This window comes from Talpa europaea (assembly GCF_964194135.1).
Source record: "Talpa europaea genome assembly, chromosome: 4".
Taxonomy (NCBI): Eukaryota; Metazoa; Chordata; class Mammalia; order Eulipotyphla; family Talpidae; genus Talpa; species Talpa europaea.
Window position 1 is genome coordinate 17,309,372 of NC_140070.1, and position 26,167 is coordinate 17,335,538.

A 26,167-nucleotide genomic window follows, 5' to 3' on the forward strand; every position below is an offset into this window, starting at 1 on the left:
TCCACGTTCTTTGTAAAGTGTCATGACAGAGAGGCCACATCAAATGAAAAGAAAGGGAGCTGTCACTTGGGTGGTCAGAGGCACAGCCAAGTCTTTAGGGCCTTCCTTGTGGAAGGTGGTGAGGAGTGGGTGCCCTTGGGCCACCTTTGCAGGACTGAAGCTGCTTCAGCTGCCCAGTGTTGGCAGAGATATGGAGACGGCCAAGACTTCCAGGAGCACTTCCTGGGAGGATTCCCCTTCTGGTAGGGGGAAAAGGATGTCCTAAGCTAATTCCATACAGGCTTTGTGGACTCCACCCCCCACTCCAGACCAAAGCCATCAGGACATTGGGAAAGACAAATCCCATCACCACCAAAGGGAAGGTGGCTGGGACCTGAAGGTGGAGTTAAGCAGCCAGGTTTGGTATAAAACCAGACACGTGGGTCTTGGGGGGCTTTTTGGCTTCATGGCTCTTGGCCCGTGGCCAGCTCTCAGTGCCATTGGGTTTCCAGGTCGGCAGAATGGGTAGGACGCATTTAAGACTTTATTTCCTTATTTTCTCCCTGAGTTGTACATTTCCTCATTTCCCTTCCCTTGTAAATAAACCTTTTATTAACCTTTTGGGTGTGCCTGCAGCGGATTATTAATAAGTCCCTTTTAAGCACGCGGGTGGGGACCCACAGCCAGGCAACTCGTTTTATATAGGGGCTGCCCTGTAACACTTCCAGGGAGGATTCCCCTTCCAGGGGGCAGCCTGAGTTTAGTGGCTGGTTGATGCAGGGGTACACAAGCCCAGCCCCTCACTCCAACTTAGGACTCTCTTGCTTGGCCAGTCCAACATGAACATCCACCTGACACTGAGGCTACAGGTGTGACTGCTCTGCCACCCAACTTTTCACTCTACCCTAACAAGCTGGCCGTTGTCAGGAAGTGTGAGGAATAAGCACTCCAGGGTCAGACTGAATTAACCAGGCTTTGTCACTTAAATGGCACTGTGCTCTCAGATAAGCTACACGTCAGTGTTTTGGCTAGTCTCTCTGTAAAACGGGCTTTATAGTAATACCTACATCTCAAAGAGTTTATGACAATTGAGATCAGGTATGTAAATCCCTTTGCACGGTACCTGGAATACTAAATGCTCAAAAAATGCTGTTTCTGATGTAGAGTCATACCACAGTCTTTTCCAAATCAGAGCACATATGTGTGGAGGGTCAGATTATTGTTTCAGATCTTGGTGACCTGAAGCTGAAAGGAAACATATATGGCAGCTCTACTTATTTTCTTACAGTGAAGAAATGGGAGACTCAGAACAGCAACAGTAGCAGCAATTTATTGAGGGGCTTCTGTATTCCAAGCACATTAACATACATCATTTCGTTCAAAGCTCATGATAACCTGGTGTCATTGACACTACAGTGGTGATTTCAGAGAAGACAAAATAGGGTCACCTGTTAAGTGTTTCAAGTCACAGCTAATAATTAACAGAAGGAAAGCAAACTCAGAGCCTTGACTCCTATGCCTTGGATTTCCCACACACCATAAAACTTTTTTCCTTAGAATCAGGAAACCTGGCTTAGAACCCTGAATCTTAATTCATAGGGTGAGTCTATGGTCCCAAGTCACCTACTGTCAAAACCAAGGCGTGGAATAATTAGCCATCTCCCCTGCCTACCCATCGAACCAGTAAGAGCCATCTGTTGAGGACCAAAACTAAAATCGCAGGTTTAGTGCATTACTGTGTATTATTATGCTACCCCTGTATCTGCACAGTAAGTTTCATAACTCAGCAGCAGCTAAGATTTTAAACACCTCATGCCTTAAAGGATATCAGGAATTGCCAAATTTCAAAGGGAACTAGAAGTTTTCTACTGTATACACGCCATCCACCATAATCTTCCCCATCCTTGCTCCCAGCTAAGGTGTAGACCCCAGCAGAGCAGGCAGCAGAATTGCTGCACAAAGCACGTACATGGATCTAGGCAGCTTTGAATGCAGCTCAAATCTGGAGCTGTTTTCTCAGCAGGATTTCTAAAGCCTCTCTGCCTTAACTTCTGATTTGTGTGTGTGTGTGTGCAGCTAAAGAACAAGCCAGGAATGCTTCTATATGTCTAAAAAAAAACAAAACAAAACAAACCCCAAGATGTTTCAAACTGGAAAGACAAAAGCTGGTGTTAGGAATGCGAGTATATCCCAAGCATTTGAAATCATAATGAACCCCATCACTGTCTAACCTTGGCAATCTACTGTGATAGAGCCAGCAGTTTGAAAGTGAAGACAGGTATTTGACATGCTAAGTGTTTAAGACCTTGTTATCCTCATAGACTGAAATTATTTTAAGGAAAGTGCAATACATATTTAGATAAATCTTTAACAGATAAATTCGTGGGAAGTTTCATGAGAGTTTGGAAGTGGTGGGGGACCAGACGTTAGAAATAGCTAACATGTTCCCAGTACTTTAGCCCCTGGTATGATTGTTGATGATGGAGGTTCCTGGTGCCAACCTAATGCAGAATCCATGTGTTCATAACGTGAGCCTGGGCTTTTACTATTTGATTAAATTTTTAATATTGCCACTACAATGAAAAGTTCGACAAAATGTTAAATTGGTTTCTATGCTTAAATTCGAATATTTTATCATAGGTCTAACTCTTTCCTCTTGATTACTGACTGCTCCGGTTAATCTTCTGAACATGCTAACCATGTAAATTCCTTTCTTAAGAAATACCCGCCATAACCTGCACCCCTATGTTTATAGCAGCACTATTTACAATAGCTAAGCTATGGAAACAACCCAAATGCCCAAAAATAGATGACTGGATCAAGAAGATGTGGTACATATACACAATGGAATGTTACTCAGCAATCAAAAAAGATAAACTCATGTAATTTGCAGCAACATGGATGGAGCTGGAAGGGATCATGCTCAGCGAAATAAGTCAGAAAGAAAAAGAAAAATACTGGATGGTCTCACTCATAGCAGGAATTTAGAAAACCTAAATAAGGGACCAGGAAAAAGACTAATTAATACAAAGTAAAAATCAAAATCAACAAGCAACTATAAACCACAGATATACTACCCGGGGTGGGCGTGGGGGGGGCAGGGAGAGGAAGGACTAGGGTCAAAATGGGGGGGGGGCAATTGTATGGGGAACATAACTAAAATGAAAATGCATACATTGTGCAAAAATGAAAAATGATGTAAGAGTTATATAAAATAAAATATTAAAAAAAAAGAAAAGAAAAGAAATAGGCGCCATAGCCTATCACCATATCTTCCTGCTGAGTCTACCATCTTGGTGCTCCCCCTTACTCCCAGTCCTCAATTCCTTTTGCTTGGTACCAAAGTCACAATTTATTTCTCTGTTGTTACAGAGTAGACATTTTTCCTTCGATTCTCTTTTTGCGTCAGTGCTACTTGTTTTATCTTTATCTTGGGTTCTGCCCATACTAGAGACAGACAAACATAAAATTATTGATTTCACCAACCTTGGGAGACTTTTTACCTTCAGGATTGAGGCATCACTTGTTTTTTAAATCGTTTTTTAAAAGCTATTTTCAATGACTTCAGTTACTGATTTAACAGACCTGCCTTATCTTTTATTTCACAACAAATGAAAAATACTATTTCATGAAATCAGAAAATGCAAGTTTTACAAAAAAGACTTAAACATGCAAACTTAATGTCAAATGAAATAGATAAAAATCAAGGACAATGTGAAACAAATAATATACAAACTTTTATTCAAAGATAATTCAAGAAAGACATGTTTTGGTCATTTTTAAAGTGAGATTAATCGAAGATCTCAGAAAAATTGTATCTGATCAACACACTTGGCTACTCACAGAAAATTCTCTCTTCTGTTAATAGCAGCTAAATTTATACACACAGAAAAAATTCTTAAGACCATGCAAATTCAGTTGAATTCCATACAATCATTATATTCAAAAACCTGCAGTAATGTTCATGCCAAAGTGTTACTTTAAGAACAAAATTAAAAATACACACCAAAACATGACCAAGATTAAACTAAAGAAAATAATAAATAAGCATAATTTATATTTTATTTAAAAAAGTTTGGCATCACACCTATTCAAGTGTGTCACACCATATTCATTCCTCAGAAGTGGCATTTTAAAGTGTTAAGCATTGTTAAATATCAAAAAATACAACTCTGTTTTACAATGTAGTACTGGCATAATTCAAAGTACTGTGCCAATTATAAATAGTATAATCAAGTTTCAAACATCTTTTCAAACATATTTAAAGGAAAGCATATAGACACATTTATATGCACACAATTTATTATACTCATGTAATCAAAGATATTTTATAAAAGCAAACAGTTTTATCCCTCAACTAGTTTGTATATTTACATAGATTTTAATACCTGTTCAGAGATTTTCTGTTTCCATGTATACAGATTTTCAAGAGAAAGAATAAAGGTAAGATTTAATTTTACAAGAACACACATTACTTTATCCTCCCCTCAATGAAATAATTCATAGTCATTCCAGGTTGATAAGAACTAGTTTTTATGAAAGCAACTGTTGTCTAAAGACTGCAGAGTAAGTGCTGCAGTCAGGTTTCTCATTAAAATTCAGTCAGCTGCTGCTCATTGCAGAAAAAGCCTACACGGTGCTTCTACCAAAAATAATCTTCAGTATCTGAGGCCTATAAAGGCAGATGATCTTATCTTCTGCTGAGACTTAAAGTGCAGCTACAAGTGGAGAAGTGCTTGATTCTTATCGCTTCAGAAATACTTGTTGAAGCCTGTTTCTCATTTATAAATACGCCGGAAATGTCCTGCAGGCTCATAAAGGTTTATCAATAACTGTGACCCCTAAGCAAAGAAATAAAGAAATAAGTCACAGACAGCACTGAGAAAATAGGGGATCCTCTATTATTATAGCAAGGGGGATTGAACAAGTCATGATTCCAAATCTAAACTTCAGTACTACTCTCATTTGAAAATCTTTCCTTAGTTTTACTATCATTTTAATCCTATGGTTAAAATTTCAGTTAGGAACTAAACTACATCAAACTATTTAATCCACAACTAGTATTTTCTGTTGTAGTTATAATTAAGGGAAAATAACTTTACTCAGGAAATATCAAAATTGACTTAATATCCAAAAAGGATACAAGAAATTTTGGATAGTGATGAATATTTTCATTATTTTGATTGTGACGCTAGTTTTATGGGTATATATGTAAAGTAAAATTAGTAAAATTGTACACCTTAAGTACACATTACTTACTCTAATTCAGTATATATGTCAATGAAGTTGTTAAAAATTCACTTAATTTTGAGTCATGTTGCTCTAGGATCCTATTGTATATTAGATGTTGTTTTGGATGATACAAAAACAGTGATGGTTACTTGGTATAAACTTTTCTCCACTATTGGCTATTAGAATGCTAATGAAACATCTATTATTTAAAGCAATATAAATTTCTATCATCATAATTAATATGCAACAATTTTAAAGACTCATTATTTTATTAAAGGATTTTGTGATTTCTCTAAGAGAATGAACCAAAATGACATTACATAATTCAACCAGTGCTATACTTAAGAAAAATTCCTCCATAGCTTCACCTAGAGTTAGTATTAGTTACATGGAGTCCTGCTAGGGGAGAGGGGAGGGTCATATTTTGGGGGTCTCTGAGTAATTAAAGCTTTGTAACATAGTAAATTCCACTCCATACAGATTTTAGAGATATTAAATTTTATATCTGATTCTGCACTGGAAAGATTTGGAATTTTGAATACAAATGACTGTACAGTGACAAAAGAATATACATGCTTTATTTCAGACTATACACATCTGGTATTATTTTAAGATTAAGAAGTAAAATACACTTTGAGAAGAGGATTTCTTATTATAGGAAACTATTAAAAACCCTAACTATGCAATCTTTTTGTCTTATAACAAAAAACTGTAAGAATTTATTACCTGCATAACTTCTCCCCGTGCTCATACAAGATGACACAACTGTCCATTTATCAGTTGTTGGGTTATAATATTCTACTGATGCCAAGTTACAGGAACCATCATCCCCTCCAACTACATATAACAGACCATTGACTGCACAAACTCCTGAAAAAAATTACACAGAGAAAAAAACAATTATTATTATTATTTTTTTAAATAGAGGCATGTTTTTATTTATTTATTTGTTTGTTCGTTTGTTTTTGTTTATACATGCACTGGGTACAGTCAGAAGCGCGGGAGGGTGAGAGAATTCACCAGAGCCAGAGCGGGGAGCAGAGCAGGCAGAAGGACCGAAGCACACTGCTGAGGGGAGCAGCGGGCGGCAGGAGAGGTCTGCGCGCCATGTGGGACCCTCCTCTGGTGGCCAGGGAGCAGCCGGGGATCGAACCGGCACTGCAGAGGCTGCGGGCAGCCTCGCAACCCAGCGCTCAACCGCTGCGCCACCGGGGAGGCCCGAAAAAAACAATTATTAAAAAAACAATGGATAATTATATCCCTTACGTGTTAGATGAAGTGGCCCAGAAATACTTATTTCCTTACTTATCCTTAGAATAAAGACCATTTACATTCTGATGTCTATTCTTGCTGACTTTTCTACACATATATATTCAGACCCCAAAGTAGCTTATGCTTCATATGCTATTACTGATCCACTCCCACCAAACAATATATCTTGGACATTCCATAAGTCTACAGAACTTTTAAGGACTGTATTGTATCTCAAGTATGATAATATCACAATTTTATTTGTCGTTTACTGATACACATTAAATTATTTTCAGTTAGCTCAATGATGCTGCAAGAAACAAGGATCCCTCTTGTATACTTTTGCATAGGCAAGTAACAACTTCCTTATTATAGGAGAGCAAAAATCTGCCACCCCAAAATATATCTTTGGCAAAAGGCCAATTTTATAGGACATACTCTGAAGGGAGAATGGAGGTCACTTTTGAAAAAGACATTTATCTGTCAGCTTCTCTCAGAAAGGGGTCTTCTTTACTATACTTGCAATATTTAATCTCATCTGTTCTTAAAGAAGGGAGAACTTAAATCTGCATACCTTTGTTTCCTGTGCCTTCCCAGCTAAACTCCCCAACTGACGTCCCCTTTTCCTCCCTCTAGCTCCCTTGCCTATTTAAGGCTGCATCTAAATCATAGGGAGAGTTACTCAGTCATTCTGTGTCTCCACCGTGCATACAGGAGATATACATGTTATTATTAAACTTTTTTTTTTCACTATATCTCCTATTAATCTGTCTGATGCTTGCTTGATTATTTGCAAGCCTCAAAGAAATAAGAGGAATAGGGGCCTCTGTGGTGGCACAAGGGGTTAAGACACAACCTATGAAGCTATTTGCAGCCACTGAAGCACAAGTTCAATCCCTGGCCAGCCAGGGAGCTACTCACAAGGCACAGCAGACCTCTCCTCACTCGTCCGCTGCTCCCCTCAGCAGTGTATTTCAGTGGATCTGCCTGTTCTGTTCCCCACTCTGTCTCTGGTGAATCCTTTCACCCCCCACATCTCTGGCCTGTACTCCAGCTCTTGTATGCATAAATAAATAAATCTTTTTTTAAAAAAAAAGAAATAAGAGGAATAATTTCCTTTAAGTCTGACAATATAGTTTTAAAAAGAAAATTGCTGTTCTGAGTTAAATGGCAGACCCCTTTTAAACACTCTATTTAAATTTATTTCTTAAAGCATATTTAATAATATTAAACAAAATTCAGAGCTATTATGAACTGGTACCAGCTCAGAGTTACTATAAACTGATATTAGAGGGTGTCAAAAAAAATCCGGAAGGATGCTGTCCACACACTGGTCTCTTGTAGATAGTTCAGCTAACATAATTAACAGATGTTTACAGATAATTAATTTAACAAACTAATGACCCCAGATCTCTAAAGAGCACTTAAAAGTGCACTAGTAATAGTATCTATTGTATAAATGGAGTGGATCTTTTCTATTCAAATTCAATTGTATGACTATTCTAGTCACTTGACAGGAAGCAAACTGATACCATTTTAAAGTAGTCCTAAGCTGAACAAGAGCAGGACAGGACAGCTCTATAAGTGCAAATTATATCCTTTACTTTCTGACTAGAAGAAATGAGCTAATTTTCACTTAAAAACAGTAAAACAGAGAAAAAACAAGATTCTTCCAATCTTATAGAAAATTTTAACAGCGAAAAGTTCAAATCGCAAAATAATTCCCAATATGGGAAGGCACAAGCATATTTTAGAGTACTTTTTCTGATGTAATTTGTACTCAAGTCATGTATTTCTGCTTAGATCTCAGAACTCAATCTCACAATGGTTCTGGACTACAGAGGTTTTACTATCTCAACAAATAAAACTGACTGGATAAGGTGCAAGATAAAGTACAATTAACTGTAAATTCTGCTCTGCTGTTGATAGCCCTTGTGTTGCAGACCCATGAAGTCTCCCTCAGTGATCACATTTAAACTAAAGAGAACTTACGAAGAGTATTTGTATGTGCAAGTGAGGTAGGGATGCATCCTGCGACATCATCCAATGAATGATGTATAGTGAATTTGATAATTATGAGGAAATTACTTTGGCATGAAGACAATGGCATTTTAAAGAAGACCTGCATTTCCCCAAAGACTAACTATCCTGAATCTAGTTTTCATTTCTATTTTCCTTCTATCGAGCTTTAAGTATTTAGTTCCCTAATCCTGATGATATCCTCTTTCTTAAAATTATTATTTGTTGCTTTTTTTTTTTCTAAACTTTTCTAGAAATCCTGAACTGTGCTAATTTAGGATTAGCCCCTGTAGCCTTTCGCTCCAGATAAACCTTTTAATCTGGTATAAATATTTACTCAAGTAGACTAAACTCCCTGAGAACTTGATCTCCAGCGCATGATACATGATAGGCACTAAAAAATGTTTCTGATAAGAATGAATGAATTCGGGCCTCTCTGGTGGCACAGGAGTTAAACACAAAGCACTATCAAGCTGTCACCAGCCACTGTGACATGAGTTTGATCCCCATCCAGGGAGCTGACCCACATGGCTCAGCAAACCTCTCCTGTCTCGCCCGCTGCTCCCCTCAGCAGTGTATTTCAGTAGATCTGCCTGTTCTGCTCCCCACTCTGTCTCTGGTGAATCCTCTCAGCCCTGCACTTTTGGCTTATACCTCAGTTCTTATGTGCATAAATAAATACATCTTTTAAAAAAAAAAATGAATGAATTCAGCAGCTAACATAGCAGGCTTGTATACTAATTGAGTCTACATCGCCAAGTAGTCATCACTGGTAGAAATGATAACTTAGTAGCAATAACCTGCTATATTCCACATACTCCACTGGGAATTCACTATTCAGGATTATTACATAGGTTTCTGCCTTAAAGAGCTCATCTATTAGGGAATCCTGATCTGAAAAACAGCAATGGAAACACACAGCAACAGTAGCAAACATTTAAATTCAATACAAATTTCACAATTTTAAGCTAGCCAGATACCTGCATTTCTTCTGCACATGTTCATATCGGCAGCCTGTCTCCATGAATTGGTGGTGGGATCATACACTTCAACACTTTTTCGTACTAAAGGGCCATCATGACCCCCTACGGCATACAGTAAGTTGTTTAACACACCAACACCTATAAAACACAACCACACTGTTAATGCAAAAGGGACAAGAGTTTATATTACTTTTTAATAATTTTCTTTATATATTTTTTGCATCATTGTTCATTTTTAAACAATGTTTGCTTCCCACCCCTTCCCCTCAGGTGTAGTCCCCACAGAATTAACATATTAGGGTTTATTCAAAAAATCTGTATCTAAAACTTTTAGAATTATTATTCATGGCAAATAAATCAATATTAAAGCATATTATCTAAGAAATGGAAATGAGTAGAAATGACAAGAACTATTATTCTAAAAAAAGAGGCATGTCAAGGAGAATAGAAACAATATGTACGTGATATAGAGAGGAATGTCCTAGAACATAACCCTTATGAGAAAAAAAAAAACACAACTTTGATGATAAAAGCAAACCAGTATAAAAAAAAATATATAGAGATTTGGTAAGCATGTTCCCCAGAAGTACAAACAACAAAAAACTAAAAGAAATGCCAAAGGACATGAATAATACATGAAACAGAGAAGACGCCTTTAACGTAGCATTCAGCAATTACATTTTATGAAGTGATATTTAACTGCAGTTCCTTACCACTACCTGTGTAATTCAAAAGACATTTAATAGCGTCTTTAAAATCAGTATATAATCTATTTTCTGATCATACAAAGAGAGGCCAATGAATCATTTCACTTGTTTCATTATTTCCTGCCTCAGCTGCTACATGAGGTTCATATTCACCTGCTCCACTCCTCCGGGTGCTCATCTCTGCGATGTAGCTCCACTCGTTGGTCGTGGCATTATAGCACTCCACTGTGCTAAGACACTGGCGGGAAGCACCATCGTAACCCCCTACAGCATAGAGCAATCCTGAACGTGGAATTATAGAGAAAGTCAAATTCACACAAAGCTATTTTTTCCAGGCAGACAAGAATATATTTTCCTTCATGGCAGCCGAGTTTCCCTTTAAAGTGCTACTGACTTTTCTGAACTTTGAAGACCTTGCCTAATGGTGACAGGTGGAGCGATGAAATCATAGTAAGACCTGTAGGGTATGCCTGATATTAATTTTAGATTTTCATCAACATTCCGGCTGATAGAGTGGGAAATACATTCACTATATCTTTGGATAACACTGTTTGGAAAGTGAACAAAGTTCTGAAAAACAAAAGTAAATATCAAACTTATCTATTAAACTGAAAAAAAAGTAAATTAAGAGTTAACAGCAGTAGACAATAGAATATTATTTGGCAATAAGAGGAAATGAGGTGCTAGCTAATCTTATAGCATGGATCAGTCTTGAAACTATACCTCATGCTAAGTCAGTCAGTCACAAAGGGCCACCCACACATGGTATAATTTCATGAACAGGAAACCTCTAGAAGAGGAAATTTTACCTAGAAATGTTAACTAGATTGGGAGGTGATGAGGGTGAGGGAGAAGAAAGGTGACAGCAAAGGGGAATCAGGATACTTTTGGGATAATAAAAAATAATCTAAAATGGAATTATGGTAATGAGAGCATGCTGAATTATATACTTTAAATGGGTGAGTTGTGTGGTAAGTAAATTACACTTCAATAAAACTGTTAAAAAATGCACAGGGGCCTCCCCAGTGGCGCAGTGGTTGAGCGCTGGGTTGTGAAGCTGCCCGCAGCCTCTGCAGCGCCGGTTCGATCCCTAGCTGCTCCCGGGCCAGCGGAGGAGGGTCCCGCATGGCGCGCAGACCTCTCCTGCCGCCCGCTGCTCCCCTCAGCAGTGTACTTCGGTCCTTCTGCCTGCTCTGCTCCCCGCTCTGGCTCTGGTGAATTCTCTCACCCTCCCGCGCTTCTGACTGTACCCAGTGCTTGTATGTATGTATGTATGTATGTATGTATGTATGTATGTATGTATGTATGTATAAACAAACAAACAAATAAATAAAATAAAAAAATAAAAAATGCACAGAGAATTGTACCCACAGTGGAGAGAGAATGAGAACCCATCGATTTGCCCAAGCAAATATTTAAAAATCACACCAAAAAATATACTTAGACTCTTTTCTTAAACTCTGTGGGGTAGAATGTAGGATATAAGTAAACAAATGCAGCAACCTATTCTTTAGCTGTTAAACAGCCTTTCTCCAGATACCAAATTGAATATGAATATCATCTGACTCTTCCCCCAAATAATCCTATGAAGACTAGTTAATAGTTTTATATAGGTGATGACATACACACACACACACACACACACACACACACACACGCACAGAAATGGAGAAGAAAAGGAGGACGAGACCCTTCTACAAGTTAGCTTACACAGACAAGCTAATTTTAAAAAGAAGATAGTTAATATTTTATAGTCACTACTATTTTCCCTTTTTAAATGATAACTTCTTGCTGATTTAGAAAACTGGGGCTTACATTACTGGAAAAACCACTCCCACCCGTCAAGAAGCATCTGTATCAGAAAAACCGAACTGGAAGAGTGGATGCCACCTACCTCCCACGACCCCGACCCCAACGCTGCTCCTCCTCGTGTTCATGGGAGCCACATGAAACCACTCATTGGACTTGATGTTATATGCTTCCACAGACGATAAACCTGCAATGTAGTACAATGCTCTTCATTTCTGCCTCTAAAAACATTTAATGTAATTGTTGTTCTCTGTATATTTTTAGGCAAGGCTATTTCATGTATGTTAAAACCGGATTAAAATTAAAAAGGAAAAAAATGATAACCAGGACTGGTTTCTTCACCGGATAGCTCCGATCCAAACTACCGGCATTTATTAACTTTTTAAACTTGGTAAGATGACTACTAATGACACACAAGAAAGACAATTCATATATTTAGCACTCTTCCATCATTTAAAGGGATTCTTGATGGCATTTTTAACCTGATCTTTAAAGTACCTCTTAAAACACTCAAATGTCTCCTAATTTTGCCACAATTTGTTCCTTAAGCTGTTCTAACAGCAGTGCAGAGAAATGAAAAGGAAATTACCTGTGCTCCCATCAAATCCTCCCACAGCATATAACAATCCATTTAACACAGCCGCCCCCAAGGTGCTTCTACGGTCTCGCATGTTGGCAACGCTAGTCCACTGATCTTTCACGGGGTCGTAGGAATCTACAGTGCGCACTCTTAGGGAGCCATTAAAGCCACCAACAGCAAAAACGAGCCCAGCCATGTAGACCATGCCTGCAAAAGAAATACAGTATTTGAGGATAAGCATACAACTAAACTACCCCCACTGCTTTCCAGTCAGTCTACAGCTATTGTCAGAACATAAGTCACTCTTAGGAGAATCCTGACTGAAGAGATCCTGAGAAATGCTATTCATCAGCAAGAATATAAAAGGGTTAAGTTGACATTCTTTCCGAGAGGACAACACAGTGGCATGGACTGAGGTACTATTTTGACTCTGGGCTTTTCAAGTATTCATTTACAGGTTTCAACAGTAAGTCAATATTTTTCAACTTCGACCTGCATGCATGTCCCAAGGCTTTCAATTTTAAATTTTCTACTGGATGACTTTAAATGAAAAGCTATTATTTTTGTCAGACACGCTCAGGTAATGATGCTATTGAGCTAGTAAATCACTGCCTGTAGGCTGACTACTTTTGTAGAACCCATGGGTTCAGAATAGTTTTTATAATTTTATATGGCTGAAAAACAATAGGAAGAACAAGACTATCTGTGACATGTACACTATTGGAGACAACTCAAATTTCAGCACCCATAAATGAAGCGCTATTGGAACACAACCCCCCTAGTTCACTGATATCCTATTGATGGCTCCTTCACATCATAGCAGCACTGGTGTCACTGCCACAGGGGTCACAGAACACATAAAATCTCTGGCCCTTTAAGAAAAAAAATGTGCCGAGTTATTCAATTTTATTGGGTCTCTCTCATATATACATCAGGACCACAGAGGTGTAGCTCCAGAGCAATTAATGTCAGTCCAGCTTTATCATTTCACAATCTCCCCTAGGAGACAATAAGCAACATGGTTTTATTAACAAGAATGGTTTGTTAGAGGATGTGCATAGAGTCGGATACAACCAAACAGCTTTAAAGAATTAAGATTTACTTTATGGAGTCAATACAGTCCTGTAACAGGGCATCTCCATAAAAAAGAGACTTCCATATTCCCTGCCCACCTAATGAGCAGCAGAACTGAGCTACAAGGGGAATCCTGAGACACACAGAGGAGACACGGACCAGGTTGTGCTTGCTTTGGATGTTTTCCAGGGACCTGGGGGGCATGGAGGAGACAGGTGGAGTAAAGACATGGAGAGACACTTGGAAGAGGCACCAGAAAGAATCATAACTTTAGTGTAATAATGAGAAATCATCAGACAAATCCAAATTCAGAGGTATCCTTCAAATGAATCTAGGGCGTGGAAAACAAGGAAAGTCTAAGGAACTGTCATCTTGATCAGAAGAGATTTAGAAAATATGACAGACAAATTCAACGAGCGGCATGGAAGAGAATGTGCAAATTCATGGAAAAAGTGCTGAAACAGGAAAGAAGTCTAGAGTTAGTTCATAGTATTGTGCCAATGCTAATTTCTTAGTTTTGTTACTTGTATTACAGTAATGCAAGCTGTTAATATTATGGTAAGAGAATACTAGAATTCTTTATATTATCTTTGCAACTCTTCTGTAAGTATAAAATTATCTAAAACTATAAAAGTTTTTAAAAAACAAAACAAGTAATTTTGGAGTAAGACTTTTCTACATAAGATGCAAAACCTTAAGCCCAAAGCCAAAACTCTGATGTATAGGACTACATAAAAAGCTATAATTTTTACATAGCCAAATAATGTAAGGTCAAAAGATAAAAGAATAAAATAAACATCCACACCATAATGAGATTTAAAGAGCTACTTTCCTTAACATATAAATATATCTGTCAAACCAACAAAACAATAAAAAAATGGCAAAACTTACAAACTAACAGATTGGAAAGATAATTAGCTTTTCTCATAAAAATGAAGTACAAATAAAGATGAGATAACATTAGACTGGCAATACTCAAAACATTTAATTACAAGGCAATATCAGGGATGGAAGGAAACTGGTACCTTTGTATTTTACTGTCAGTGGACATCATAATGAGTGTATTCTCTTAGGGTCCCTGTTGAATCAGTAATTCCAGTTCTAGAGTTTCATCCCACTGAAAACATTAGTATATGTACACAACGATGTATGCATAAGGAATTCGGTGTAGTCTTGTCTCAACATACCATCAAAATCAATTTTAAAGTTCAACTAAAAACCAGTAAAAATTACATGACATCTGGGTACCCACTCTTCCCCCCAAATACTAGACAGCTTGTAAAGACAAGGTCTCCATGATGGAGATCGAAGTCCATTACACTTGGGAACTGTTTTTGCTATAGGAGGTAAGAATTATGGATGCAAGTTTGAGACCCAGGAAGAATCCTCAGAGTTTACAACTGCCATTTCTGATTGCAATTCTGGTTAACTAAGGTCTACTTCAACAAAAGCTTGTAAAACTGAAGAGGGCAAATGTGGCTGACAGCTAAGTCAGGGATCTCCTAGAACTGAACTTCCCACCCTAAGCAGAGGTAACTAAGAAAATACCCATCAAATTTGCTAGACCCTCCACCTTAGACTAGAGAAACAGAAAGACAATTTAAGATAAAGACAGAGCAGCTCCCCCATCAATGCCTGGTGAGTTATATGAGGCTCCTAAATCACTGCTTAACCACATAGCTACCTACCTTAAGCAAGATTTTCTAATAAAGATTCTTCTAATGAATAAAATAAAACCTGAGAGAAAAGTTCCCAAAGATGCAGCAGTAGGGTCATGGCCATGTGTGTCTTGCTTACCTGCTCTACATCTCCTGGAAGGCAGTTCTGCAACCTGGTGCCAGCGCTCTTCCTTAAAGTCGTAGCACTCCACACTTCGGATAGCCTTGGGTGCCTGGCCCCCAACCACCACCATCAACTGGAAGGGTAGAAAGATAAGCACTTGAACAAACAACTATTCTACACTCAGGGATTTTAAATGTCTTACAAAGACATTGATGTGGAGAGTGTTAGGATGAAGATGGTAGGGTGAGAGGGAAAACAACCACCTAATCAACATTTAATAAACGCCAACAAAGGGGGCACATGTTAGAACTACAATTCTATTGTCTAGCACATTTAGTCAAAAATAAGGATTTCAGAAACTAAAGGAAGTTTCTGATCCTTCAAGCAAAAGCAGTATTTAAGCCAAAAAACAGCAGGCAGTCAGCACTGGCAAGGCTGCAATATGTCACAGGGTTTGTTATAACTAGATCTGGCTTTGTCATAGCCAGGGATTAGATCTCCACAATCTAGGAGAGCAGAAATGAAACTTATGCTCATGGGTAGGTGAAGTGAAGTGGACAGTAAGGGATTAAAAGAAAGATGAAAGGGGGAAAAAAAACCTATTGCAGAAGGGGTAGTGATCATATTGGAGTTCACAAGAGAGTACAGATTCACAGATCTCAAGTAAAGAGACCTCTCTTGATGCCACACAAATAAAACCACTGAGGACAAATAATGGAGGTACCAGAATCATAATGAACAAATGCACAATAATCCAGTGCTGAGAATAAATGAGGTGTATGAATTTCTTCAATTCAATTCAATCTAAGCGCCTACCAGCTGCATTTATACAGAATTACACTAGGGGCCATACATAAGAAATGTAAGACATGGTTTCTACCCCCCAAGAGCTTATAGATCTCACTAAGGAGACAAGACCCATGAAGTAAATCAAGAACAATACACATTTATAAATGACTGAAAAGCTATATGGTTAGTATTGACATTAATTGCTACTGATCAGAAAATGGAAGGTTGTCATAATTTTGGGAAAGCTTCCTGGAGGGGAGGATGGAACCTTGAGAGAGATGGAATTTGTCAATCAATTTGTTTGTTTTTTTGCACTCTGCCAACACTGAAAACACAGCCATCAAATCAGAAGAACACAAAAGCTAACAAGTCATGTATGGAATGTTGTAAAGAATGGCCGGGACCTTGGGTGAAAAATGAGATGACAGGAAAAGCTAACATTCAAAAGAAACAAAAAGAACAAACAGAACATGGAATATACATACATACAAAAAGGGGAGGTTTGTAAGCTGGACTGAGCAATAACCTACCTACACTTAAAACTACAGAAAGAAGATGGATAACACAGAAAACATGATTCCTGAGTTAGAGTAAATCTTCTATTTCCAAAAAGAAGCCTATATTAGTAATTTATTAACTGGAGCATAGAAGGAAAATTAAAGGCTTCAGTAAGAAGACTGAATATAGATCAATTCTATGATTTTTTTCCAGATCTACCACTCACCTAGTGTGGAATGCAAATAAATAAAGAAATAACAGAAAATCTACAATACCCTCCCCCTCCTATCACCAAAGGGGGAAAAAAAATGAAGTGGGGCATGGTGGTAAAATCATAGACAGTAAGATCAACTTCGTATCAAGGGATTTAAAGAACTATGTGTTCAAACATCTAAACTGGCCTGGCAGTCAAAGAACACTTCAAAGAGGCTGGGTTGATAGATCTGGGGAAGATCAATTTAAAAGCAATTCAGAAGGGAGTATTTAAAAAATCCTTGAGAAACAACATGGATTTATTATATTTTGTGGTTCTCAAATGTTAAATCTCATGATTTCCATAAAATAATTCATTTTCACACATCAAAATGAAGATGGAAAAGAAAATGTGCAAAGAATAGTAATAATATTTTTTCTTTACTCACCCAAAAGAAGTAAAATGGAGTAAGGATTTGGGACTCTGGGAATCAGAAATAATGGCGAGCAGGAAGAATATATTATGGGAAGATTAAGAGGGCAGGGATATTTGCTTGAGGTCGAGAGACTGTCCAAACAAACCACTGTGCTACCACATGCAAAAAGGTGATCGTAACTCAGATACCCAGTTATTTGTAAAAGACAGTGGATCTCATTTGATAAATACCATATTAATCATATAAATGAAATGGGATAGAAAACTGGGGAGACTTCTAGTATGGGAAAGTTATATGCAAAATATTTAAGGAAGGCAAGAAATAGAGAGTTAAAATTCAAGTGACCAATCCTAAAATGTAAGCCAATTAAACTCTATTCTTTCACTTTCTTCACCTATTAATAGTAGTTATAAGTTGTCACCTAAAAAATCTGGTTTCTAATTTCCCAATTGCAACTCTTAATAGATATTCTGGGTAAAATATAGAAAAAGACTACTCAAGTAATATGAATAATATGACAGCATTTATAAAAATACAGATTCCACGGGAAAAAAGCTAACAATTAAGTACATTAGAAAAATTTTAATTATATCCAAATCCAAGAGTTCCTTACACAACCCCAATACTGTTTATGGCAGATGCAAAACTAATGTTTCAGATATAAAAAGAAATCATTCATGCAAAATAGTATGAGTTGACAGAATCAGTGCCTGATTTAAAAAGCACTAAGTCACCATCATGACAGAATGATCATCAAAGCTTTACAATACTTTTCTCAGCACTATTACCAATTTTTGTCTGATTTGATACATCTTTACTATGGCAAACTGAATCATTACTATGAAATATAGAAGCCAGAGCAATTAATCTTTGCTTCACTCTTACCTAGCTACTTAAAATTAATCTCAAATAAAAAAATTAATCTCAAATACAACCACTCTAAAATGACAGTGCCATGGAGAAAACATCCAACAAAATGATCTTTTCCAAAAAACATATAGATAAACAAAATGAGAAGGAATCATACAACATGTAAAGGGTTGCTCACTGCTCCCCACAACTTCAGCTGCTCTCCTCCACAGTCACCCTGACAGAAAAGGAGAAGCTTCAAGGGTAAGAGTTAAAAGTCATTACTATAGTGGGCTCTGACCAAAGGAGAAGAAAACAAATCTGCTGTCATGCCCACGTTTACTGTGCCTCCTGGTCTCCCTCCCGTAAGTGACCTTCTCTTTCCCCCTCCCCAAGACTTAGTCTTTAGCTGGAGTTGTTGAAGGTCATGAATTAAACCACTTCAGTGAGTTACTCAGTTTTACTGGGTCTCTCCCAGGTATAAAGGAGGCATACAAGTTATTCTTTTTTTTTCTCGTAAAAAAAAAAAAAAAAGAGAAGCTTCATGAATCAGGACAGCCACCATAAAGTAAAAGCTAAAGCACTAGGAATCCAAACGTATAATATAGTTGGAAAGAGCACAACCAGAGGAGCCAGAAACTACATCATCTGAACAAATGATCACAGGTCTACTTGAAGGAAAATGAAATATGTGATAAGAGTTTACCAAGAACTCTTTGGAAGGTTTTCAAAAGTGACATGTTTATTCCAGAAGTTAGAATTGAATTCGTTTTCACTGTAAAGGTCTCTACACCATAGCTGAAGATGGCAAAGCTAAAGCTGCCAGAAAAGGGAATATACAAGATAAGATCTTTTACAAATGTGACATTCTTTCACAAAAATGAAATCTCTTGCAAGTATTAAAGATTAAAAATAAACCACAGAAGGAAGTTGAAAAGACCAGCATGAAGAATGGTAATTTAAATGGGCTAAGACTCTGGATACTTTTCAAAAATCTTTTTTTGAAGAACAAAAACTGACACCAAATAATAATAGACAAATATGAAGTAATGAAGACTTATAAAGATGGCTACTTATAAAAGCAGGTAAAAGGGTATTTGGAAAATGTAAACATTTATAAAATCAGCAGACCCAGATGGCATGCATACTAAAGTGTTAAGGGAACTAGCTAATGTACTTACTGAGTCACTTACAATTATTTTTGAAAAATCTTGGAGAACTGAGGAGAGATCAGAAAATTTAAAAACGGCAAATACCAATGTTCAAAACAGGGCAGGAAGTGATTGCCTTGTAAATACCTTTTAAAGTGATAATCATTCTCAGTAAAAATTTAGAATATTTTGAGAAAAGCATTCAGGTTCTAGGGACCGACAAAATGATGAGTAACACGCAGAAGGATGTTGAAAGAAAATTCATGCCAAATTTGAATCCATTTGATCCTTAATCTCATTGGATGTTACATGCCAAATAACTTATTTTTGGCTTAGAAAATAAACATTCATATGAACTTAAACTTTCTACAAAATGACTATGTCAGTTGAGTATTTCTAATAAGGTGTCACCAGCAAGAACACTTCTCTCCATCTAAATTAAAATATTTACTAATGATCTAGGAAAAGGAGTAAATTGGACACTGGAAAAATCTGCAACTGGTTCTAAATTGAGAACTGGGTTGTTAACACTGGGGAAAACAGAAATGTAATACCAGTATAGATTTGAAGCAATTAAAAATGTAGACTTCAAAAATAAAACTTAAAAAAAAACACTAAATAAAAGCATTAAAGTGAAAGAATTTAAGAGACATAATTCAATGGAAAGGATAGAATAATAAGTAAAGGTGATATAAAGAAAAAAATTGACAACAGATTAATTCTTATTTCTTAATTCATCATTGCCCCAAACATACACAAGAGCTAAAAATAAATACATAAAAGCATTATATTATGGACCATTCTGATCAGACCATACACAAGTGGTGCTTAAAGTGTTGGTCGTCCAGAGCGATAAAGAGGCAAATAGATCAGAAGGAACTGCAAACAGAGAGACAGAAATGAGGGGTTATTTTATAAGGAAAATTAAATCAGCAACACAAGAATGGCCTCAACCAAAAAGATAAAGGTAGAATGTGAACATTCACACTGGAATATGTGGGCACTGGAGATCTGGGAAGACATACAGGAATCCTACACTGAAACAGCTACCTATGATGTGTGGGTGAACCATCAAGTAGTCCACAACAGGGAATAAAAGGAGATGGCCTGAATGAGCTATCTATCGTCCTTCATTCTAATAATATGTAATTCTGTGAAACTGCTTGGCTTTCAGTTACTAAGTAAACACATAGCTTACAGAGAAATCTTTCAACATAGACTGATTTTCCTTTCTACTACAATTCATGCTAATAAGTCTCAGAAGGTACAAAAATCAGTTCCCTGCTGTTCCAGAAGAGTGTCATGACATATTTTATAAAGATTAAATGAACCAAACAATTCCCACCCTCCACAGACAAAATCAGTAGAGAAGTTGAATTATATGCACTACAATGAATTCTTAGACACACTTCTATTGAAGGGAAACTAAAACAATACAGCATGGAAATTCAGATGAGTAAAAATATTAGCAGCCTCATTATGGGCCTTTTAGATAAGGTAATAACAAGTATGAACAATAGATCCTACTTTGGGCAGGTTCATGGGGGTCCTCAGTCGAGTTCGGACACTCTTCATCAATATGCGCTGCTCTGTTGGCAACAAATGATACTTCATAGCTTCAATGAGGTAATCTTTGCAAGCACTGCTGTTCTTGACCAATGCTTCCTCCTCTACTCTCTGTGAAAGAAATTAGACACATCCCATTAAGAGGACTATCTCATGACAAAATTAACAAAGAAACATAAGTAGAGAAAAAGAAAAATACAATAGCCAGCCTCTCCAGTTTAGCTGAAACATCACAGCGCGAAGTTTATAAATATCACGAAGAAAAATAAAGCCAAAAAAATGCTTGGTTATAAGAGAAATCTATATGTAAGTATAACAAAGAGAAGAGCAGTGAAAATTCTATACTTCAATTGTCAGCTATAAAATAATCTTCAAGTAATATTATTTATATCTATTTCTTATCTTTAAATATCAAATCATACAGGAACAAAAACAAAAAAATTCAGATGTGTGCTTCAGGCAAGGGAGGCAATACTAACAAATTGAAGATACCTTTATCAAACACAGGAAGGCAAGTGAAAATCCAGAAGAGGAATGCTAGAGTCTTCATACTTTAAAGCAAAGTACCTATATCACAAATAAATCTTGCCCTAGTTATTATGCCTCAGCCCTCAAATGCAGGGCAGGTTTTTTCTGTTCATTTTCTTAAGAGCAGCATAATGATGATGACACAGATTACAATAAATAGTGAAGTTTCAGGAAATCCTAACATGCTCAGATCTAATCTCTTAATAAAGAAATGTTTCCTTTCTTGTTTTCAATTAGGATATTAATAATAAAAGAATAAATTTAAAACAGTTCAGGGACCACAAGAGAACCACTTTATTCCTATATATTTCAAATCACCTGGTTTCCCTCAGCCTAGAAAGATAGAAAGCAAATGCATGCCACTGTGAAATTATGAAATGGAATTAAACACTATTTGGGGTGAATGTTGAAATTCCATTTCTGCAGAGCAGTAAGGAGAGACAACCCAAAGGAAATCAAAGAGGGAGAGAGCAGTGACACAGAGCACAGATGTATTTATTTACATGTACTTAAAATGGCCTTGATAAACTCAAGTACTTGCTACCCCAATTAGAAACGGTGGGGTTCAAATTTCTAAGAAAGGGGAGTAGTCTAAGCAGCAGCTGCCAAGGACTGTCCTTGGCCCCACTGATCTGAATTCTGGAGCTCTTATCACTGTGCGAGGCAATCTGCATGCCAGGATGCAACCGGCATTCATGTGTTTGGCATATGCTTTTACCTGAACTAAGTATTCTCGAGGAAGCAAAGGTAACCGTACATGTTCCATCAGCCGAGCCATAAATTCTTGCCTTACATCCTTGTCATGGTTCACCCAAGCTATTACTGCTTCAAACACCTGCAGAAAATATGGGGGAAAGAAAAACAAGTAATGATTCATATTCCAGGCCATTTGAATAAAACATATGAAACTACATTTTATATACAATTCTTCTAAGGCAGCCAAGTTTAATACATGGCTCAAATATTTTCAAAAATCTGACTTGCGATGTACTGTAAAGGCCATTCATACCATTTCATTCTTTGTCTATTTGGTATTCAGTAAGCACTTTCTCCCTCAGTTTTACTGAGATAAAACAGATTGACAGATAACACTGTGTAAGGTTAAGGTGTACAACATTCTGATTTGATACATTTATACACTGCAAAATGATCACCACCGCAGCTTTAGCTAACACCTCCATCATGTCATATAACTACCTTTAAAATAAAAATGAGAACATTTAAGATCTACACTCCTAGCAACTTTCAACTATGTAATCGGTATTGTTACCTATGATCACGTAGCCTTTGATCAACATCTCCCCACTTCCCACACATAAGTGGCATCATACAGTATTGGTCTTTCTTTACCTGATTTATTTCACCGAGCATAATGCCACAAGTTTTATCCATGTTGTCATACAAGGCAGAACCGCCTTTCTCATGGCTAAATAATAGCCCAGCCACATGTCATACATACATACACACATGCAATATCTCTTTATCCATTCATCTGTGATGGCCACTTAGGCAAATGTAAATAATGCTGCAATGAACATGGTAGTGCAAATGTCTCTCTGGTAGCCTGTATTTATTCTCTTTGGATGTATACCCTGAAATGGAGCTGCTTGATCAAATGGTAATTCTGTATTTAATTTAGGAAGCAATAAGTACTTTTAGAATGTTTACACATTTAGAATGCATTTGGTATTTGCTGTTTACCAAGTGATCTAACTCACTATTGATAACACTTCCAAATCAAATTAGGTTCTGGTTATCTAGATTTAAACCTCAAGTCCCTTTGATTCAGAATAAAGTAGCCAAAATAATAAAGCAAAGTGATATTCTTTTTTTCTTTATATATATACATATATATATATTTTTTAAGATTTATTTATTTATTTATTTATTTATTTATATAAGCACTGGGTACAGTCAGAGGTGTGGGAGGGTGAGAGAATTCACCAGAGCCAGAGCAGAGAATAGAATAGGCAGAGTGACAAAGTACACTGCTGAGGGGAGCAGCAGGCAGCAGGAGAGGTCTACATGCCATGTGGGGCCCTCGCCCGGCGGCTGGGGATTGAACCAGTGCTGCAGAGGCTGTGGGCAGCTTCGCAACCCAGTGCTCAACGCTGCGCCACTGGGGAGGCCCAGCAAAGTGATATTCTGAAATAAAAACCGTATTCCCTTATAAAAAACACATTTTTGGCTTTTCCTTCAAGTTTACAAATAAATGTTGGATCATACACTTCCAAATTGAGGATCTGCAAAACAGATAAACTCTCTTTTGTCCCAATAGAATACATTAAACTGTAATATTTTAAACAAACAAACAAAAACTAAATAATAGGAAAGTCAGTACTTGAGTACATAATTTCCTTCCAGACTGATGACTATATAGCTCAATAATCTTGCAGGGGTTATATAAAATGTTCAGTGATAGATCAATGATTACTGGGAGCAAAAGCAGGTTATTGTGATACTGGTAGAGAAAGAAAAAAATAATCTAGGTTTCATTAACATGCCTCTTTGAATCACTTGGTCAGTATTTACCACTGTACCATGTACCTATATATGCCAGGTACTACAGGTAAACAGGATCCTGTCAATTCCATCTACTAACTATAGTGGGTCTTCAAATCATGTTGTTTTTTTATGTTGATGAGAAATAATAATCCCAGGCTGCACTGAATGAAAAAGTACACTATTAAAAGACCCGCTTTCCTTCTATATAGCTTCATTTAAAGTCAGAGTTCCAAGAATATATGATGACATGAAGTGAGGACTTACTATATTTCCTGGCCCCATCTTTTCTTCTCCCCTGCTTCTACTGTCCTGTCAGATCCTATTGTCACCGGTATGGACTTCATTATCCTCCTCTCTGACCCTCACTTTTGGTCCATTCTGCAAACCATCACTGTAAGAGCTGGTCTCCAAAGCTGATCCCCTAACAAACCACATTTCAAGGTATCTACCCCTCCTGTGGTAACTTTGCACATGGAATGAGAGCTGGCCCTGTGTACCCAACACAATGTGGTAGAAGGGATGCTGTGTGACTACTGAAGCTGGGTCATAAGAATCCTTTAAGTTTCCACTCCAGTCTCTTGGAATCCTCCATTGGAGGAAGTCCAATGTCATGTAAGAACCTGATTACTTAGAAACACCATGCTATGAGAAACAAAGTAGCTGCAAAAAGAGAAGAAAGGAGGGGAAGAGGAAGGGAGGAAGCAGAAGGAAGGAAAGAGATAGTAAACAACTCCCCGCCCAGGAAGCAGAGAAGTGAGTGAAGGAGTCATTTTGGCAAAAAAGGTACCAACTGCAGAACAGACTGAGCCCAAGGTACATGGTCCCAACAGAACCATGCGAGTTATCTCCAGCCAACCAAGCAACCCCAGCTGGAACCAAAACACTACAACAGACAAGCTGTCCCTATACAACCTGCATGGATTCTGTCCCCAGAAATGGCATTATAAAATGGAAGCATTATAAAATGGTTATTATAAAAAGCATTATAAAATGTAGTGATAGAAACCAGAAGACGCTTCCTAACACTTGTATAATGCAGGTATTACCATGGCATTCTCCTATTGCTTAAAAGCCTTTAAAAACTCGTCACCACTAAGATAAAGTCAATTTTCTCAAATATGGCTATTTTATGTCATACTTCTATCTTATGTCCCATCACACTACAGGCATAATTCAAACTCTAATCACACTGAATCAACTTAATGAATTATTCTGTCATACTACTTTACATTTGTATATTCTGGTCCTCCTACTTGGAATGCCTCTCCCATTCCCACCATCCCTATTTCCCTGGCAAACTCATACTTGTTTTTTAAAAATTTGGATCAGACCGCCTGGAGCCAAGCTGAACTCCTATTCCATCCTCATCTCAAGAATGACTAAATGCTGCTACAGAACCCTATACAGCATCCTGTAATCATTTATTTACCCCAGAGGTTGTCCCTCCAGTCTGTGAGTAAAGAATTCTATTTTGCTAATCCTCTCATATCTGGGACCCCAGGGCAAGGTCTGGTACCTGGCAGGCACTTGGTATGTGTCTATTAAATACAAGTAGTAACATCTTCCTCTCCTCTAGATTTCTAAGAGTGCCAAGATTACAAACCTCACAACCACTTTTTACATGGTGTTTTTCCTATGGCAAATGTTAGAGTAAATGTGTCATTTTACCCCCAGGCAGAAAGAATATGCTTTCTGCAATAGAGAAATAGAACTAAAGTTGACACAACTTTAAATCCAAAACACATACAGGAAACACTCAAGTTCAACTTCCTCCAAACACGCTTTCACAAACTTTTGTGTCCTACTTCCCATACGCTATGCAACCTACCACAAGAAAAAACTCACTAGAGAAGCTTCTCTCATCAACTATTTAAAAGGTGCAGGTCCAATAAGGGCAAGCCAAAATGTGGAGACTGGGGTCATACCTGATCAAGCAGCGGCACAGTGCTCTGGGAGAGAGTAAGAAAGCAATAGGGGACCACTCTAAAGGAAGAGTATAATCAAGGGTGTTCAGTCTGGAGCTAGGTAAACTGTGACACCCTTGATAGCTTCTTCCCTCTCACACAACAGTGAAATTATTTTGGTTTGAAAAGTATTGCCATTTAGATCACAATTTTTCTAGGCCTGTAGTTGCAGGAGAAACTCAGTTCCCCAAAGGCACCTGGATCAGACTGGTTAATGGGTACAAGTTCTGGATATAGAGATCAAGTACATAAATGCTAACAATTTAGGGAAC

At 37.4% G+C, this 26,167-nt stretch overlaps 1 protein-coding gene across 3 annotated transcripts in view; it reads right to left on the reverse strand.

Annotated features, from left to right (window-relative positions):
* Positions 1-4,791: 4,791 nt before the first annotated feature.
* KLHL2 (kelch like family member 2) overlaps positions 4,792-26,167 on the reverse strand; it is a gene marked incomplete at both ends in the record, with an annotated part of 83,438 nt that continues 62,062 nt past the window's right edge. For all 3 annotated transcript variants that reach the window (XM_084231598.1, XM_084231600.1, XM_084231599.1), the window contains 9 exons: positions 4,792-4,820; positions 5,938-6,081; positions 9,462-9,602; positions 10,325-10,453; positions 12,066-12,167; positions 12,570-12,767; positions 15,432-15,549; positions 20,860-21,009; positions 22,145-22,261. In XM_084231598.1, the coding sequence (XP_084087724.1) occupies positions 4,792-4,820; positions 5,938-6,081; positions 9,462-9,602; positions 10,325-10,453; positions 12,066-12,167; positions 12,570-12,767; positions 15,432-15,549; positions 20,860-21,009; positions 22,145-22,261 (1,128 nt within the window). The remainder of the gene's footprint in view (positions 4,821-5,937; positions 6,082-9,461; positions 9,603-10,324; positions 10,454-12,065; positions 12,168-12,569; positions 12,768-15,431; positions 15,550-20,859; positions 21,010-22,144; positions 22,262-26,167) is intronic.